Source organism: Podarcis pityusensis (assembly GCF_964106645.2).
Source record: "Podarcis pityusensis genome assembly, chromosome: 7".
Lineage (NCBI taxonomy): Eukaryota > Metazoa > Chordata > Lepidosauria > Squamata > Lacertidae > Podarcis > Podarcis pityusensis.
In genome coordinates this window covers 32,370,342-32,391,024 of record NC_138031.1, presented here as the reverse complement: position 1 = coordinate 32,391,024, position 20,683 = coordinate 32,370,342, and the positions used below count along the sequence as shown (strand labels likewise).

Genomic DNA, 20,683 nt, shown 5'->3' with positions numbered 1-20,683 from the left:
AGCTATAATATCATTATATAAAGAAAACTTATGAAAAACAAAATATATGTGTAATTTATCAGATATATAATTATTAGCACTAGGGATTAGGGAACCAAACTGAATGCCAGCTGTGTGTGGGAAGGGGATAGTGGGGGCAGAAAAACTGTGGGAAAGGTTGAACGTTTTGAAAGGGAAAAGGGTTGACTTTTGCCTCTTTGTAGTCAGGGGTAGGGGTGAGTGAAATAATAACCTAATATCCCACAGTAAAAAAACCCCAAAAAACCAGATGGTACCCAATCACTGTGTTTCCTGTGCAAAACTCCGCCCCTTTCATTTTTGGCTGTGCAAAAGACTCTTGGAAAGATTTGCCCTTCGTGGCTCGCACAGACTAACATATAAAAGCTGTTAGCAGCTCCTGTAGCCAGCCGCTAGAAAGCTTGCAAAGTTTCTCTCTCCCTCTCCCTCTCCCTCTCTTTCTCTTTGAGGGTTTGTAATAAGACACACACTTCTTTCCAAGGGTTCACACTAGAGCACAGACAAGAGCTGTTTAACTTGGAAGGACAATACACTAGGCTTTTTGGTTCTGCAAAGAGGTAAGCCATTGAGCTCTGTCAGTTTGCTTTGCATGCACTTTTTTATTAATGCACATCCTATTTTGCTGGACTCAGTTATTAGCCGTACGAGTGAGATACTGTGTTTCCATGTCTTCTCAGGTTTCTTGCCTATCGCTTTGCTGCTGAATATTTATTGCGGGTGTAGGGTGGGGGGAATGAGTGCAAAAGCACATTCCTAATCACCAGGATGGATGGAGCTTTCATTGTCAGGCTATTAGATGCTCTATGCAGTAGTCAGATGGCCAGTAATAAATCCTGTTGTATGTTATAGGGCAATGTGTGTATATGGTTGCTAGGCAACTTGAGACAAAGCAAGGTATTATTTGATTCTCTGGAAACATTATAGTTTGAGTTACCTTATGTAGATGACTAAACAGTTGAAGAGCTAGGTAAAAATACTATAAATGAATAAACTCAAGGTTGGGGAAAACTCATCTGAAAGAGAAAGATATTCACACTCACCCCAGTCACATTATTTAACCATTTTCCCTTCACAGATCTTCTGCTTACCATTGTGAGTTGAAGTAAATCTTTGCTCCCCACCCCACCACCAGGGCCCAAAATGACAGTAATTTCTGCCATCAGTGGTACCCTCTTGATTTCCATTCTCTGTGAAACAAGTGCAATAGAGTCACACAACTCCACTGAGCTGTTCTTCTCAGCCAATAATTACACAGACGCTGGAGCGGCCTTGAACATTCCTCCGGATTCTGCAAGCCCTCCCAAAACCAGGCGGAAACGATATATTTCACAGAATGACATGATTGCCATTCTGGATTATCACAACCAAGTCAGAGGCAAAGTCTTCCCACCAGCATCTAACATGGAATATATGGTAAGTGGACGTTCATTTACTTCCCTACCCACTCCTGAACTTTAGAAAGTATAAAGCTGATGTTTCATGCTACTAAGCCAAAGTGGCGCCAAACCGGATGTTGTTGGACTACAACTCCCATCAGCCCCAGGCAGCATGGCCACTGTCCAGGAATGAAGGGAGTGGTAGTCCAACAATGACTGGAAGGCAGTGCATTGGCTACCCTTAATATTACACTATGTCATTTCTTCCCCTCTCCTTTCCCACCCTCTTTTAAATTAGACCAGTAGCTTTTGAAACCTCTCTAGAGCTTTGAATGAACAGAATAACCCAGGCCACTTATGACACAGAAATTTGGGATAGGGTATAATAGTGGCTGCCATGCATCAGTTGTGCATTTTCTGAATGTCGGTAACCTCTTGCATTAATGCTGTATTGTTTGTATCACTGCAAGGTGCAATACACACTGATGGTGCTTTCTCTATGAAATACACAAAAACAATCAGAAGCAGGGGTGGAGGAGCTTTTCAATCTTCTTTGCAATGGTTTATCTGAATGTAGGGTTCCTACTATACCTAAAATAACAGAATGACCTCCAGATGTTGTTGAATTCCAGTAGTCATCATCTCTAACCAGCATGGCAAAATGGTCAGGGAATGAGGGAATTTGAATGAGGATTTGGGACGACTTGCTCATATTAATTTACAGCACTTCACCCATAGTTTAGTATCCATGCTTTAATGCTCCCATGGTTTTTAAGGGTTAAACATAACCCTAAAAACCATGGCACTATTAAAGCATGGATATTTTTTAACACTCCGGTTATCATGATATGTTTGTGTGATACTTGGTTTCTGCTTTTGAGAGAGAGAAAGCCAGGAATAGAAGGAAGTATGTTAACATTGCTATGGGACATATTAACATTGCAGACTTGAACTACGTGAACTGCCATTCCCTCTTTCCAGGAAATCATGGTGCTTGTGGTTCTGTGAGGGATATTACTGATCTGTAAAAGAGAATTCTCATCCTGTTCTGCAAACTACAGTCTCCAAGATTCATACTTTTTTTTTTTTTTAAGGGAGGGAGGGAAAAGTCATGGCAGTTACCTAATGTGAAGCCAATAAAAGTTTGTAGTGGATTGGCTTAGGTTCAGTTCTCCCCCACTGTACCTGACAATGTAGGCTATTGTTCAGGAAAGCTCATTGTGCATTTAGTAAGTGCAACTGTGCCACAGCACTTTTGAGTTCTCTTCACCTTGGTTATCTCCTGATACAGGGACAGCCCTCCAGATGTTTAAGATGACAACCCCATCAGCCCAAGCCAGCATGGCCAATGGTCAGGGATGACAGAGGCTGTAGTCTAATAACATCTGGAAGTTCACAAGTTTCCTATCTCTGCCTTAAGCAGAGGTGTAGGAAGGGGGAGTGGAGGGGGCGGGTTGCCCTGGGTGCCACTCTGGGAGGGGTGACAAGATGGCCGTCCATATGCGTGTCATCCGTATGGGCTGCCTCTCGCATGGCGACTGTACGGGCTGCTGCATGTGCTCAGTCCATATGGGATGCCGCTCAAGCGGCAGCCCATATGGCCACCACACGTGAGTGGCAGCCTGTACGGACTGCGCATGTGTGGCATTCCGTACTGAGTGTTCATGCGTGGGATGCCGCAGATGTGCAGTCCATACGGGCTGCGCTGCTCCAGGTGCCGGAGAGAGTTCTTCCACCACTGACCTTAAGGACTAATAATATAAACAGATATAATAGACCCAGGACGAAAACAGAGAGAGGGATAGAAGGGATCAGGGAAGAACAACTTTAAATTGGAATTCAGCACAAAACTGCCTAGAACGGACCATCCTCAGCTTATCTAGGAGTTGGGATATAGATCATAGATTTCCTGCCACCTTCTCCTACTGCCTTGTCCCCCACAAAAGGCAGTTAATGTTGCATGGTCATTTTGCACATGGCACCGTTTCCTTGTGGTTGAATCTCATACTGCAGCAGTAACATCTAAAATCTATTAATTATATGGGATGGTGGATTGCCTGGTACTTTACCACTCCCATACAAGCTGCCCTTTTGCCTCACATGCCCCATCCAACCCACATGCTCACCAGATATTTTTTTTCTTTAGCTTTTATATTAGAAGAGCATCAAATATGCAACAAAGTAAACAAGAATAGAATGACTTTCTTTGGCTGAAATCCCTCCTTCCTGCCTCATCACTAAAATAACCACCCCATTCCCAGAAAATATAAATTCCATATACAGTGTTGTACATCCAGGTCATTCATCTTCTTTCTACAACATCACAAGAGACATCAGGGGAAAATATGTAAAACACACAAACACATGAAAACGGGGATCAGAAAGAGCAGGAGATAATCCCAGTGACTGAGCAAACATGCCAGTAGCCCAAGTGTTTAGTCAATGCATTCTAAGGATGGATTCCTGATTCCTTCCCCTCCCCCAATGTTTGCAAAGCTTGCTGTCTTGTATAAGCAGTCTGTGTCTTGGAAGCCAATTTTACCATTTCCGCCATTCAGGTTTGGATTACCTTTGCTGTCGAAGCTTTTCATACCAGACATTTGGCAATAAGTGCAGCACGCTGGAACCAAGCTTGCTGAGAGCCAGGAAATGCCCATGTTCTTGGAATGCAGCCAATCATTAAGTTTGTGGATTCTAAGGGACCAGAATACCTTGTGGTATTGACCAAAAAAATTTCAGGACCCAACAGAATCATCAGCTGAGTGAGATGGACCCAACCTTAACTGTATTCCCCACAATGTAAACTAGAAGAAAAATCTTGCTTAACAAGAGTCATGGGGCGAACCAGTTGATATGCAAGGAAATGGTTGGTTGAATCAGTCTTGTAAATCTAGCAATTCCCATAGTTCTCTCTACGCATGAAACCCTTGCAAATATATAATTGCACAACCAGATTTAGAGCTCTGTTGCATATTAGAGAATCTAGATTTGCTCTTCCTCCCTCATTAAGTTATAATATTGGGATGGGGGGGGATGTCAGACAATAACCCAATGTTCAAGGAAAGTGGGAAGGTGTTGAGCGGATGTGCAGCAGCCCTGCTCCTCTTTGGCTGCCATCATTGCAGGGAGTCCTGGCATGTGCTGTCTGTGTAGTAAACTAAATGTACAAATACCTTTCTCACTCACTCTGAATGCACAGATGTAGGGGTGAGCTAGCTCTTGTGTCCCAGTGACTCATCTCTAGCATTCCTTGAACTTGTTGAGAGGTTGTATGGTAAAAGGTAAAGGTAAAGGTCCAGTCAATTCGACTGTGGGCTATGGCTCTCATCTCTGCTTTCAGGCCGAGGGAGCCAGCGTTTGTCTGCAGACAGCTTTCTGGGTCATGTGGCCAGCATGACTAAACCGCTTCTGGCACAACAGGACACCGTGATGGAAGCCAGAGCATTTGGAAACTCTGTTAAGCTTCCTGCCACAGCAGTACCTATTTATCTATTCAAGTTGGTATGCTTTCAAACTGCTAGGTTAGCAGAAGCTGGGACAGAGCAACAGGGGCTCACCCCATCATGATCTAGCTCTCCAAAATTTCAGACAGAAGTCTTTCCCAGTCCCACTTGGAGATGCTGGGCCTTCTTCATGCATCTGTTCTGCTGCTGAGCTACAGCTCAGAGAAGCACTTTTGAGGGTACTTCCCTGTGTGTCTTCATTATTCCTACTTGATGCACAAAACTTGTAGCTGACAAGATTCTTATTTGATCTTACAGGTGGTTATGAGGTATGGTGAAAGAGTTAACTTCCAAGATATGTTGCAGTCATGTTATTTAGGATTTTATAGTTTATGACCAGCATCTTAAGTTGTCCCTGGAATGCTTCAGGAAGCCAATGCACACTCTGGAGCACCTGCCAGTAATGTGATCCTGCCATTCTAGCCCCCTGGAGATGAATTACTATGTACTACAGCAGCTCTACATATAAAATTTCATTTCTTTGCAGCTTTCAGTGAATGCATTTTAATGTAACAAATAGGCTGGCTCAGCAGAAATTCTGTTACCTACTGAGTAAAGAATTCACATAGTTCTGAAAGGGCTATTGTTTTATTACACAAGAATACTGTTCATCTTAAAGTCACAGGAGCATCTTAGATGGCCACGTATTGCTAACGACTTATCAGCAATATTGACTTATTTTGAGTAGAAAATTCAAAGGAAGGAAGGAAGGAAGGAAGGAAGGAAGGAAGGAAGGGCATAATTCAAACTTAATTTTAATAGGTGAACCTTTTTAGGAATAATTAACATATATAATATCAACGGAGGTTTTTTTTAACTATATATAATAAATAAGTAAAAAAAACAACAACAACAAGCAAATCTTCCCTTCAGGACTAGGAGGTGGTGCTCCAGTGTCAAGTTGTCTTACTCATGCTCCCCCATCTGAGTTTTGGAACTGTGCAGTGCCAAGAAAATCACTTCAAAAGCAACAGTACTTTTCACTGCAGAGTTCAGGAAATTAATCAAGATAAACTGTGGAAATGAAAAGGGGGGAGCCCAGAACTATAACAATGGATATTTATTTAATCAATTTTGGAGAGAAAATCTAAGTTACTTGTTCTACTGCTACAATTTCTTTTCAGTCTCCAGTTTAAGATCCATAGGATTCAGCATCTCTATAGGAAACTATAGTTTCCTAACTACATTGCAACACTCATTATTTGAATCTTGTCCACTATTGTAGAGAGCTTCGCTGTCTATCTTTCACATCATGGTGGTCAATAGTGGGGAAGGGGGAATTCACTATGTGGTGGTCAATTTTCATCTGGTGAAAGTTCTACTAAACAATAAGGGAAGGAGAGTGGCAAATGCATCACATAAAAAGAGCCTGCAGAATCAGGCCAATGGCCCATCTAGTCCAAGATTCTGTACTCACAGTGTCCAAGCAGATGCCTGTAAGAAATTGGCAAACAGGACTCAAGCACAAGAGCATTCATTTCCCCTGTGGCTTCCAGCAACTTAAGTACACAGAGGTCTTAAGAAGACACTAAAAATGGCAGACCAATTAGGGGAACAATAGCATGTCCCCAGTATGCAATTATTATTGGCGTCCAGTACCATCAGCTACAATAAGGAGTCTGCCCCTTTTGGGATTTCTACCTTGCTGGACTCAATGCCCTCTTTGATGTACAGAGCGATACCACCAGGTTTCCATTTTGCTCACTATATCAATACTATCCTCTAACTCTTTCTCCTAGGGAAAGAGTTCCATAAGCTTGGCACCACCAAAGAGAAGGCACCAACACATGCAATTATTAACCTAGCTCCCAAACACTTTAGTTGAAATGGCATATATTTTGTATCTCCAAACACACACTATCCTTCTTGGCATAAATTCATACTGCACAATCCTACCTATGTCTAGAAGTATGCAATGGGATTTACTTCCAGGTAAGTGTGTCTAGAAAGTGCAGCCTGAATGAGCCTTTAATTTGATTATAAACTATCCATGTTTCACTGAAAGGTAGTCATTGCAAGTGACACTGGATCCCCTAGCATATTTTGAAGCTCAAATAGCAAATGTCACATGCAGTAGTTAGGAACACATTGTTCGTGCCTACAAATGTGCTGCGCTGAAAGGTCACAAAATGGGTTTGTATTCCAAGACCACTGGAAAAGGAAAAGGACAAGCCTTCAGAAAACCACAATTGCATGTTTGTGTCAGTTCAGTCTTAGGGACATAGGAAACTGCCTTGCATTAGATCAGACTGGATGCTCATCTAGCCCAATATTGTCCACAGTGACTGACAGCTGGTCTCTAGATCTCAGGCAGAGGTCTCTCACATCACCTAGTATCTGATTCTTTTCACAGGAGAACCTGAGACCTGGGCCCTGCTGAATACAGAGTATGTGCTTTACTGCTTGGGGCTCACCCACACGTCCGCTTGGGTCTGAGCAGTTCTCTGCTTGTCTCATGCTTCCTAGCCATGAGTCCAAGTGGTTTTGCCTTTGCCCACTGCTTTCCCCTGGAAGACCCACTCTTTAGTGCTGAATCCATTGAAAACCCAATTGACATTTGTTCCAAATGTGTGCTAAACTGTGGTTTTTCCCAAGGTGGGGGGAGTGTGGTGGGGCAAATGGAAGTGTGGACGAGTCCTTAGATAAATAACCTTCCCAGCTCAAGTTATGATCTTGCATTCAGTTATGGTTGCATAAAAGATCCTCTGAATTGTTACGAACTAAAAATGCACACTAAATCACAGGCGTAGGTTCACTCCACTGAATATCCTTAGAACCTTGCAATATTGTTTTGTACACAACAGTAGGTGGCAAAGGGCTGGGAGCTGAATCTTGCCCTACCTCCAAGTTCCTTTGATAGCAGATAAGTAGACTTGGGCACAAGGAGTCTTGTGACATGTTTGAATACTGTACCAATTTACTGTTAGTCACTCAAAGCTACTCTAAGAAGTTGTGTTGATGCAGAACCTGGTGGTTCTACTGCCTCATCTAACTTTCAATAATGTGTACTGTAGCATATAGAGGACAAGATGTTTTGTGGCACCAGCACTCAGAGTTGTTCAGGAGCAAGGTCAGAGAGAGATGGGGAAATGGAGCTACAATTTATATAACTTAGACAATGGCTCTGTGGACTTACACTGCCAGCCAAATATGGAAGAGACTGCAATTTTGAATAATGTATGGAAATGTTAGGTCCAAAGACATTGCTTAAGTAATGTCTGAAGAGCTTGAATTCATCAAGGAGCCAACTACTACCTAGGTAGCATATGCAGAGCGCAAGTCAGGTGGTTTGGGCTCTACAGCACCCAGGAGAGCTCCCAGATGGCACTTCAGGAAGGCAGTTGTTGACCCGCTAGAGTGCAATGCTCTTTTGAGCCTTTATATTCAAACAAGGCCTGAAAACTGTTAGAGTGCTGCTTCTCAGTTACATAATTTCTAGGAACAACTTGCTGGCCTATGTTGACATTGAATGGTCTTGGACTGTGAACTATGCCCAGCTAATCAGATACACAATAGACAGTTCAAAATATCAACCATGCAATAAAATTAATCCCACTGAAGATTAACCTCAGTAACCCCCATACTATGTTGACTCAACCTTCAAACTACAGAGAAGGTGACCTTCCCATTTTTCCCCATTAACAAAAACATATTTAATGAGTGAGGAAGCTCTTACATAAACAAACCTGCTGTCAATCACCCTGCAGTTACTTTGTAAGTTAATTATTGTGCTAAGGAAAATGATGGGACAGGGGGAAAAGAAAAGAAAAGATGTGTGAGTGAAGAAGACATTGCTCAGTCAAAGATTTCAAATATTTTCACTGCAGTGATGCCCACTGCCAAAGTACTGTTCAACTTAAAAAGAGGCTTATCTCTTCAGCAGAGGGAAACTGCTGTGTCTGGCAGAGGAAGTGGCTTTCTTGAAGGGAAATCTCTTGTGCATTCATGCCTCTTCTTTAGATCCCAACCCAGGAACCAACTGGGTAAAATCCCTGTCTCAGAGCTGGTTTCAGTAGCTCATTTCTATATTTGAGATTTGAAAACACATGCAGGGCAGTAGCCAGGAACTAATTGAAAGCATGTCTTCAAAGCTTTAGAATACCAGAGGCAAATATTAGAAACGTGTCTAATGAAGATCCTGGGACTTTCTCTGCAGGCCATTGCTTTTTACTGACATGTGACCATTCTGACATTATAAAGTCACAGCTCTTGCCTTTGGCTTTTGGTGGGATAAATCTTTGCTTACATTTCCAACATGCGAGAAAGGAAATGCAACATCAGAAGCCGCTGTCGGTGTGCAATGTCAGCCAAGAAACATTAACAAGGTCATAGTCATGTTCTTATCATTGCTTTGCCTTGATTTTGGCCAGACTGTCAAAGTGAATGTTTCCAAAACTGAACCTTGACTGGGATATACATGGATACATTAAGAGCACATAATGTCTTTAACATCACAAGATATGCATCTGTTTAAATGCATTGCTATGTTTTTGAAAATTGGCCAGGTCCCTATGAAGTTTTTAATGGCATATTAAAATCTGAGAACGTGTAAAAAGCTGTAGATTTTTCAACTGACTTCCCTTCCCAGTCCCCCCAAATGATATAATCCACATGGTGGCTTTTTTTGTAGCAACCGGCTACAGACTGAACTAAAATTCTTATTGGAAATGTTTTTTAAAAATCAAGCCAGGAAATGTGTTAACAATGAAAGATCACAGAGCAGTTTTAACAAATAGACATTGGAAAGGATCGCCTTTTAGTACAAAGCGCTTCCTGAACTATTAAAAAAGAAAGGAAGAAAAAAGAAAGGAAGGAAGCAAGGAAGGAATGGCCTAGTTTGAATAGCTATGGCATGAGTGCTTCACTCCAGTTCTCCTGAAAGTGGTCTGATTGGAGGAATATGTACCATATGCAAATTTAATATTTGTGGAAAGTCTTTTAAAAGATCAGTCATCCCAAAATAAATGCAGCCAGATCCCTTGTGAAAGGCAGACATCAGAATTAGGCGTATATTAATGATTTAGTACAATTACTGTCTGACTCTTGCCTCAGCTCTGAATGTAGAAAGATCCTATCATATGAGATTCTATATTTTACATATCAAGGAGTTCAGGACTGTGCTCCGAAACATATGGAAACTATTCCCCTTGACATCATTAATTCACTTCCATATCTGAAACAAAACAAAGGAATATTGCGGGTTTTCAGCTATTTAAGTTAACAACAGAATATTCAGCGATGTCACAGGATAAAAATTGCATCCAAAGAATATAATTCCTAGAAATGCTGGGGGACTAATAGTGGAATATAGAATTAGGATTTGCATGATGAGTTTGGCAAGCACTAAAATCAATCTGTAAGACTTTGCAAGAGGTTTATTCTGCTGATGAAATAACAGAGGTTTTGTTTAATTCAACACAAGCAAGGGAAATTTTCAGAAGAACTCCATAGAGCATGGCAAATACAGTGCCTTGAATTTTGACAGGTAGAACATGAGAGGTTTCGATCCAGGTCTATGTGCCATCATGCACAGACCACTGCCTCGTGGTCTTAGTTCTCACTATGTGAAATGGAAACAGCAGTAGTCAAGCACACAGGATTAGAAGTAAGCACTGTGCATGTTTTGATAATAAAAGTTAAGTATTTTAAATTAGGGGACAGGGCTTCCAGATCAACTTCATCCCTAACTTGGTACTGTACAAATGCCACTGAATTTAGTTTGAAAAAGAAGCCTAAAGCTACCAGTTTGGGATAGTGAAATGTTCATATTTGACTTCCAATAATTCCATTATTTTGTATGGATAATGGAAAATATTTGTAAAGAAGCAGCCTTTCACTGTTTCTATCTATGTGTTCACACACACACACACACACACACACACACACACACAATGACCAGTGTTTAACAGCAATCTGCAAATGGTCTTGGAAATACACAATATAGTTTCATATATGACATTGTTTCCCCCCTGTGCTTACCTGTGAGCCCCTATAGCTATTGGCTGAAGTGCTGTGATGTCCTAGAATGGTAAGAAACAAACATTCTACATGTTGAAAGGAATGACTCCATTTTGGAAGGTTGGCAAACAGTTCAAGGTCTATTAAATATTATTTTGGGATTGGGAAACTATGGGCTGCATCCAGCTAAATTTTACTTGGAGTAGATGCATTGAAATTAATGGACCTGTGTTAGTCCTGTCTATTGATTTCAGGAGGTCGGCTCTAGATACAACTCATTACTTATATTCAGCCAGATCTGTTGACCCACACTTCCTACCAATAATTGGATGGAGTGTGAAACAGGACTAGAATTAGATGTCTGAGAATAACTTATTAAGGGGAGGGGATTTCTCACAAGTGTAGCAACCTCTTGCTGCATGCATACATTTTTATAAGTCCAGAAGTGAGGTGGTGTATGGGATTTTATTCCTGCTGCACATCAAGACAATTTATGCATGGCAACCTCAGTGGATGGATACCATTGACTTGAAATATTGAACCAAACCTTTGTTTATAGTTCTTTAATGGATTACATAGTTACTAATCTAAAACACACACACACAATTGCTCATAGAAAAGTGCCAATTGCTAGCTGATCACAGTATTAATTCATTTCTATTAGTATATGGACTTTCCAATAGATTACAAATGCAAGAATGATTTCTTTGCAAAGGGACAGCTCAGAATCCAGGTGATCTCATAGCTGAAATAAATACATAATGCCAGCCAAATCTGTCTGTATAAATTCCAATGAGCTCATGTGTTTTCATCACTTAGTATGCACTGAAAAGGAGAGGAGAGGCATTTTCCAGTCATGGGTAAAAAGTAGGCAGATAGAGAAGTGGTTTCCTCTATATTAAATACTTGGCCATATATGGTGATTGCTACATAGGTTGCATGTGTCCATTGAACTGCTTAAAGAAACAAAGGTCCATAATACAAATGGCCAAGAAAACATCTCTTTCTACCTGCATCACATAGCAGACTGTGGTTGGTTGGTGGTGTTAGAGCCAACTTCAGCTGCAAAACATCTTGTACCCTATTTGTTTTCCCAAAGCTGTGGTAGTCTCGTAATCTGGGGAACCGGGTTCGCGTCTCCGCTCCTCCACATGCAGCTGCTGGGTGACCTTGGGCTAGTCACACTTCTCTGAAGTCTCTCAGCCCCACTCACCCCACAGAGTGTTTGTTGTGGGGGAGGAAGGGAAAGGAGAATGTTAGCCGCTTTGAGACTCCTGAAGGGGAGTGAAAGGCGGGATATCAAATCCAAACTCTTCTTCTTCTTCTTCTTCTTCTTCTTCTTCTTCTTCTTCTTCTTCTTCTTCTTCTTCTTCTCCACTGTTCATGTCAAGAATCTTTGGATCCACCTACAAAGGCTGATACAACAATCTCTCTTTAGTGTAGTGAAATACTCTCCTTTAAAGTTGTCGCTGCCTGGATCTCCCACTGTGTTCTTCTCTTCCTAAAAGCAGCTGTAGGGGAGGGGTTTTAGATCAGGTCATAATGTAAATGGGGTGTGGTTAACCCTTTTCCTTCTGCTAATTGATGCAAAATCCCTCCTCTCTGAGCTGCTTAAGCAAGAAAGGTGTCTGTATTGTGCTCTATTCCTACCCACCCCTTTTCTGGAGCCAACAGCAATTTCAGAGAGTTGTTTTGCATCATGGAATCCATGCTGGAGAAAGAGTTAAAAAATCCCTTCTGGCTTGCCACAGAGCCCAATCCAAATCTTCCTGCCATGATATATGGCATGTGGGAGATCTGATCACAGAACCCTTGCAACATGTGTAGTTTGACCCTAAGTTAAACACTATTCAAACACTATTCATTTAAAGGACTTTGATACTACTTTCAACAGTCATGGCTTCCCCCCAAGAATTCTGGGAGCTCTATTTTGTTAAAGGTACTGAGAGTTGTGAGGAGACCCTTACCCCCCTCACAAAGCTACAAGTCTCAGAATAGCTCTGCCAAATGGATCACTGTGCGGTGAAAACATTTCCCAAGCACCCTAGAAATGACTGCATATTTGGATCTGATTATTCATGTTATGTCAAGTGGGAAGGGCATTCCAGAGATTACATCAGGTTTATTCACACCCAATAGCGTCCGTATACTTTTTTTAAACAGAGGGACATGATTTATGCCTATGGACTCAAGTGCCTTGGAATTGGTTTCCTTGACTGAAATGAAAAACCTGTCTGTGTGCACACGCGAGCATGTGTGTGACGGGATGTGCTCAGAGTCCTCCGCGCCACAACACATAGGATTGTAAGTTTGCCCAGCAAATAAACGTGATTATTCCCCTTCATATCTCCCCCCCCCCCATGCACCAATGTCATGGATAAAGCTGGCAGGGGCAGAGATGCTGGGAGCAGGTGTACTGCACACAGCCCCATAGCTCCCTTCATATATTGAGTTTCCAGTACGTTTCCGAGCACAATTCAAAGTGTTGGTGCTGACCTTTAAAGCCCTAAATGGCTTTGGTCTAGTATACCTCAAGGAGCGTCTCCACCCCCATCGTTCTGCCCGGACACTGAGGTCCAGCGCCGAGGGTCTTCTGGTGGTTCCCTTGCTGAGAGAAGCCAAGTTACAGGGAACCAGGCAGAGGGTCTTCTCGGTAGTGGTGCCCGCCCTGTGGAAAGCCCTCCCACCAGATGTCAAGGAAATAAGCAGCTATCCTCTTTTTAAAAGACATCTGAAGGCAGCCCTGTTTAGGGAAGCTTTTAATGTTTAACAGACCATTGTATTTTAATATTTTGTTGGAAGCCGCCCAGAGTGCCTGGGGAAACCCAGTCAGATGGGTGGGGTATGTATGTATGTATGTATGTATGTATGTATGTATAAATAAATAAATAAATCTGCATAGGCAAATGCCTGAAAAAGCTTATACATGCATAGAATTAAGCCTCAGGGGCCTGCCAGACATCATTTTTATTGTGCATTCATGACGATTTGTGCTCATGATGCTATTGAGGCAGTCTCTTGTGATCCCATGTCCAAGACTATTTGCACTTGGGTGGTCATACTGCTTCTAAGCAATGTACACCCTGTAACTTTCTGCTGAGTCCTGTAACTTTTTTATCACAAATGTTCAGGTTTGGGGGTTTTGTCACACTTTTGTTGTGCCAGAGCACCTCCAGGTAGCAATAACATGGTAGCATGGGTGAAGCATAGCGGAACTATGCTTCCATCACCAATGCACTAATATTGGATCAAGAGCACCTTGCAGAATACACCCACAATAAAGCACCCATTTAGAAGGGTCCTGAGTTAGCTGAGTCACCACCATCATGTTTGGTCGATCCATCAGGCATGTGCAAGAAACATGGCAGAAGTGACCAATCTGATTTAGGGAAGAGGGAAAGTTCTGCCACGCCCCATGCAGTTGCCTTCAACTCTCTCTGTTTCATTCTCAGTGCTGTTTTTATAGAAAAAGAGAGGCTGGAACTCCCCATGAATGCCTTCCTTGTTCTCTTCTACAGTGGTACCTCTAGTTAAGAACTTAATTCATTCCGGAGGTCCGTTCTTAACCTGAAACCGTTCTTAACCTGAGGTACAACTTTAGCTAATGGGGCCTCTAGCTGTCGCCGTGCCACCAGCGCACGATTTCTGTTCTCATCCTGAGGTAAAGTTCTTAACCCGAGGTACTACTTCCAGGTTAGCAGAGTCTGTAACCCGAAGCATCTGCAACCTGAGGTATTTGTAACCCAAGGTACCACTGTAATGGCAATGGAGCCCACTTGAGAGGTGCGGAATTCCATTCAACTCCGGCTGAACAAAGCCCTGCTCCCACTTAATACAATGCAGTTAATATTTTAGAACTCCCCACCCTGTTTCTGTGTTCAGTATTACTAAAGAATATGTATTTTTCCAGGTGTGGGATGAAAATCTAGCCAAGTCTGCTGAAGCATGGGCTGCCACCTGCATTTGGGACCATGGCCCTTCATACTTAATGAGATTCTTGGGACAAAATCTGTCGGTACGGACTGGAAGGTGGGCAGATGACTTGTAGCATATCTTCATTCAATGTATTTTGGCAACAGTTACCCTGATGCAGAAGATTCCTGAGAACATTGGCACAAAAGCAGCCCCTTTCACTTAGTTAATGAGCCAGGTTCACACATGCAATAGGATCCAGGCACAGAGCATTCCTTTCCAGTGAAGTAAACAGAGAAGCCTATTTGTGCAGGAGTACTCTGTGTACACTGGAACACATGGATCAGCAATGGGGTCTGACACAACGCAGTGACTGTTGCTATTTTGGTAAAGAAAATTATTGTGATGTGGGTCCAAGAATACATGATATACAAATTAGGCAAAGAGATCACTCTTTAGTTGTTGTAAATGTATGCAAATGTTCACATTTCATTTTTTAAAATACTGTTTTATTGTTCACCATTTGGAAACTTCTAAAATTCTAAAAGGACATATACACAAAAAATAAAATAATCACCTTCACAGCTCTGTCCATCCAGCAAAATCAGAAGCTATATAAATAACAGATTATGTATAAGTATCAGCAACACTCTAGCATCAAACAGAGCATGCATTTTCTTCAGCATGTCCCAGGGCTTATTCACAAAAATATAGGTCAGTTTTTCAAGACACCATGATCATGGAAATCGTAGTCACTCTGTAAGAGGCCAGGGCGTACCTGAGAACTTGATCACGTGGAGGAAATAACCACAGCCTAATATCTGTCTTATGCACATCAATAATGCTGAACATTCAGAAATGTCCCTATCTCTCTGTGACTTCAATCCCACCTAGGTATCGATCTATTCTCCAGCTGGTGAAGCCATGGTACGATGAAGTGAAAGACTACGCATTTCCGTATCCTCAGGACTGTAATCCAAGGTGTCCGCTGAGATGCTATGGGCCCGTGTGCACACATTACACCCAGGTGATTTGAGTTCAGCTTTTCATACATCAATATCATGCTTCAGTTCAATGCTCGGCTCCCTATGCTATCTGTGTTTCTCTCCACATTTGACTCTAACAAATGGATATTAATCTTTCTTCAGATGGTTTGGGCCACTTCCAATCGAATAGGCTGTGCAATCCACACATGCCACAACATGAATGTCTGGGGGTCAGTCTGGCGACGAGCTGTTTATTTGGTATGCAACTATGCCCCAAAGTAAGTAGCTCTCTTTTCTTTTCACCAGCTTTCATATTAGCACGCAGGCTATCTGACTGAGCTGACTCATCATCTTTTCAGTGGCGCAACAGAGCAAGAAGAGGCTGGAAGCGCAGATCTGGGGCTTTTTTTCACAGTATGAATGATGATGTCATCTGCCAGAGGGCCAGGGCGGATCCTCCTTGCTCTGGACAGCAAATGAGGAGATAATGGCACTTTCACGTTTTTTCTATCTACTCTCTTCTATCATTTGTGACAGATGAGAGTAGAGCAAGGGTGGGTAATACGCTCTGAATACCATTAACCTCTGAGGGCACAGTCAGTGGGTAGGGATGATGGGAACTGTAATACAGCAACATCTGGAAGGACATGGGTTTTCCAGCACTGGCAGCTTCTCTGCCACATCTGAGTGGCAGGGCCAGGCAGGGGTTCTTCTTCAAAGCCTGGCATTCTTGGTTAGGTGGCCAGGCTTTGTCTGTACACTTCCAACCCTACATTTGCAGCCACAGGGGCTAGAAACTTGAATAACATGAATATCACATCTGGTTATGATACTATTCCGTATCAAGTACCAAACTCTGTGATTTTCTTCTTCTTCACCGAATCACACAATAGACTTAGCCCTACATACAACATCAACAACAACAGCAACACTTTATTACGGTTGTAGACCAGCATAAGGAGGGAGCGGTACAATCATTTAAAAAACAGCAACACTTTTTTATTAAAAAACCTAAAAGGAGGTAAAACAGAATATATATCTAAAAGTCCATAAGAATCCAAAAGAGGCGAAGAAGGTCTAAAACAAGGGTTAGGAACATCAGACAAGAGTGAAAGAGCGCAAAAGGCTAGTATATATAAGACCACAGCCAACAGTCTACAGAGCACTCCAATACGAGTACTCATTATATCTAGTTTGTGGCACAGATCATCTGAGCGCTGCTGTGCAGAATCTTTAGCCCTGCATAACAGATAGAAAACTAAACCTAATTGATCTGTTGGAGAGATACTTCAAACAGTGATTCTATGTGCTAATCACATTCTTACTTTTATTCCTCAGGGGGAACTGGATTGGAGAAGCGCCATATAAAGTAGGGGTGCCGTGTTCTGCTTGCCCTCCCAGTTATGGAGGATCCTGCACTGACAATCTTTGCTTTCCAGGAGTAACATCAAACTACTTATATTGGTTTAAGTAAAATAGTGCAGCATCCCAATAACTATTCTGGTCAAATGAGACTGTAACAAAATATTGTATATTGAACTTTGCACATATTGTATGTAAATAATTTTAATAATATTAATAATAATAAATGTACTTTGTGAAGTAGTTTGAATAATTAGATTTCTGGGTGTGGCAAAAATCCTCTTCAGCCCTGCTTAATTGACAGAGTCACCCTTCCAGATCACTGACAGGCAGAGAGGGATATCATATATTTACAAAGAGAAAGAAAAGGAAGCTATAGAAATGGCAAGTAATGGAGTGATCCGCAAACAATCTCAACTGGTGTACTTGGATTTAAGGTAATTAAATTCTGCTTCCTTAAAAGTCATTGGGAATATATTTTCTTATCTTCAAAAACTCCACCATTACAGTGTTGTAGTCATATGCAATGTTCTGAGTTTTACAAATATCTTCTAGCCAAACTGGCAAAATAGAAGATATGTACAAATCAAGCAATTTATGGAATGCAAATTAACTCTGTAATAGAACAAAATCACCTATGAATTATTCTTTTGTGTGTCTGTTATTCTTTAGAATGAGAAAAGCAAGTGCATTCTAGTAAAATAATAATCATAATGTTTGTAAAAAAAGGGGGGGAGGTCTTCAGATGATTTTGTGAGGAAAAATTTACTTAAACCTTAGCAGTGCATGTTTTGTACAGGGTTAGTGTTCTAGAATCTAAGCAGTATTGAGCAAATGTTCTACTTTATTTCTTTTCTTAAAAGCATGCACATTACTGTAATTGTGGCCTGGTGCTATGGACTGATTTTATCTGTGAGAGCACAAATAATGGAAAACATTGCTGCAGCAAGTAACATCCTAGCCATGTCAAAAGAGGCAGAACTTTCTGGCTATGCCCTTCTTGACATACCTTTTCTGACCAGATGCTCATACCTGAAGCCATAAAAGTTTCTTAGGGCACTGCAGGGTGGTCCCTTTACCCCCTTGGATTGGTACTCCCTGTTGACAGAGCAGACCTGATAGCTGCTGTCGTGCTAATGCAGGTCCCAGGACCACATCAAGATGTTCAGTAACATTAGATGGATGGAGCTGTTAGGCTCCTTCATTTGTGGTAGAAAATTTGCTGCATTCGCCTTGTTCAGATTTGCTGTTCCCTATGACCAAGTCAGACTCAGTTCAGTACCTTTATCCTTAACTGGCTCTGTTCTGTTAAACTAGGTAACAGAGTTGTGAGTGATAGTTGTGGTTGAACCTTTGCAGTCATATATCTGAATGAAATGCCAGGCAGAGTAAGCATAGATGTATTTGCTGCAGATGACCACAGTAACATGTGGATGTCTGGAGCTGGGGCTAGCAGCTTGCAGATGCTAGAGGTAGGGCCAGGAACACAATTCTGCCCCCCATAATTATGTTACTAAAGAGCTAAAGCATAACTGATATTCATGGGTGCAACATCAAACTGATTTTACTCTTGTGAAATAAGCTGTTGTTCTTTTTGTATGAATGATCTCCTCTAGGGAGAGGATGAGTGTTGAGAAAAATGCAAATCCTATATATTTTTAATATTTTTTTTGGGGGGGGGATAGGTATGACATTAAAAACCCAATACTTTTTTTAAAACAGTGTTTATGCTTTCTAAACAGAACTAGTAACTGTAAATATATGATTCTGTAATGTAGCAGAAACTATTGCATACATATGGTAATGTTAACTGTTATTCTTCTACATTGTATGAATAAGCTGATTCTGTGGAATAGCTGTCTTTCAAGAGTTCAAGTAACAAAAGTTTTCTATTATCAAAGAGGTGCATAAGCTTTTTCACAGTCTACAACAATGGTGCTAAGAATGGGCGAAAGTCTGGCTGCATTGAAAGCAATGACTTATTTTTTTTAAAAAAACATTCCTTTCAGTGAAGCCAGGATTAACCCATTATAAACACACTGTTAAGTGCAACAGGAAACAAAAATGAGATAAGCTATTTCATAAGAGCAGCTTCGTTTTAAAAAGGCAGCAAGTTTTGGAGGGTTCAAAAGAAGTTACCCCTCCACACAGCTAGGAGACATTTCAATGCATCACATATTTCACTTATATGACTGAAGAATAGTAGGATGTTTTAAAATACTGTGTTTACCTGTAATCTTGTGTTACATACTATCAGCTTTCGGTTGATTGGTGCCAGTGGGTTTTAAACTAGGTTCCTCAGAAACACAGGGTTTATCAATAAGATGTTCAGCAGTGGCAGTCAAACTTTCCTGAAAGACTTGGGTCATCTCGATTATTATTGATCTTCTGTGATATAAAGGAAAGGTGGTTATATTTTGGTGCTTTCAGTTAATGTGGGGAAATGGGAAGAGCCTAGCAGGCCAGGCCAATGACTGATTGGCAGATGCATAGGTTCCTTAGCAAAACAATATGGGTTTCTTGGCAAACAAACTTATGTAGAAAACATTCCTTGACTATATGAGGTTCAAAAGCCATTGGTTATATAATAGCAAAGTTGAGAAATGTACATTTACTTCCATGGCCAGTATCAAATGGTGCTTGAGAGAACAGCTCTGTGTGAGGCTATGTCTTTTTTGCTAACAACAATGGGACCATTCTAGAGAGAGCTTAGACAACAATCAATCAAATATCTGGAGCAACAGCTACACAACTGCTGTCTTGCGTCATTGCTGGCAAATACAGAGTGTACAAAATTGGAGCAGCACAAATATTGTAGTAAGAATGTGCTGCAGTTTCTTTTTTTAACAGAGGAGAAATTCTGGTGACTAGTCCCTGCGGTCTTTCACTGGAATTGCCATTTCTCTCAATGCCTTCATTATTACAGGGCTGCATGTTGATTAAGTTTAGGGTGAAAACTGATCAGTGACCTCCTGACTGGTATAGGCATGCCATTGTAAAAATACATTTTTAGAACATTGCAATCTTTTTCTCCTTCAAATATGAAACAAATATTTACCAAAAAATGTGGGGGTGGGGGTGGGCGGGGAGAGGACTAGAACAGAGTAAACTGAATTGGTCTTCCAGATGCATGGTGAATCAGTGAGGACCCAGGAATAGGAAGTGGCTAGCTTGTCCAAAATGTTGTTAGCAGTCTAACACAGCTTTCACATGTTTTAATAATTACTTGAGTATTTTGGCTGATTTCCTCACCAAACAACCATTTTTGGTGCTAACATTTCATGCTTACAGTGTTAACTACATATGATGGTGCTAGAAATGTTTTCTTTGAGTGGTAGCTTTACTTTTGATGTTACCAAATGTGCCCTGATAATTGTCACCTTCGTGACAAGGAGAAGCAGATTGTCCTATAGGATACACAAAATCTCTTTACCAAAGCACTCCACATCCTATGACATCAACATCAGGTTGTTTTAATGGCTATCAAATCAATCTTTAGTAAAACAAAAGAGATGAGAAAAGAATATAGGGCATGCAAACTAGTGGCTTAGGTTTAAAATGGAACCAA

At 41.3% G+C, this 20,683-nt stretch overlaps 1 protein-coding gene and 1 long non-coding RNA gene across 2 annotated transcripts in view; one reads left to right on the top strand and one right to left on the bottom strand.

Annotated features, from left to right (window-relative positions):
- The window catches only part of LOC308481379, a 916,155-nt gene that overhangs the window by 262,242 nt on the left and 633,230 nt on the right, over nt 1-20,683 (bottom strand). The window lies entirely within an intron of this gene.
- On the top strand, nt 366-19,100 carry PI15 (peptidase inhibitor 15). The gene is made up of 6 exons (XM_081013638.1): nt 366-575; nt 1,094-1,431; nt 14,766-14,884; nt 15,662-15,794; nt 15,916-16,031; nt 17,092-19,100. Exons 2-6 carry the CDS (start codon nt 1,159-1,161, stop codon nt 17,225-17,227), a joined length of 777 nt encoding a protein of 258 aa, XP_080869764.1. The 5' UTR covers nt 366-575; nt 1,094-1,158; the 3' UTR covers nt 17,228-19,100.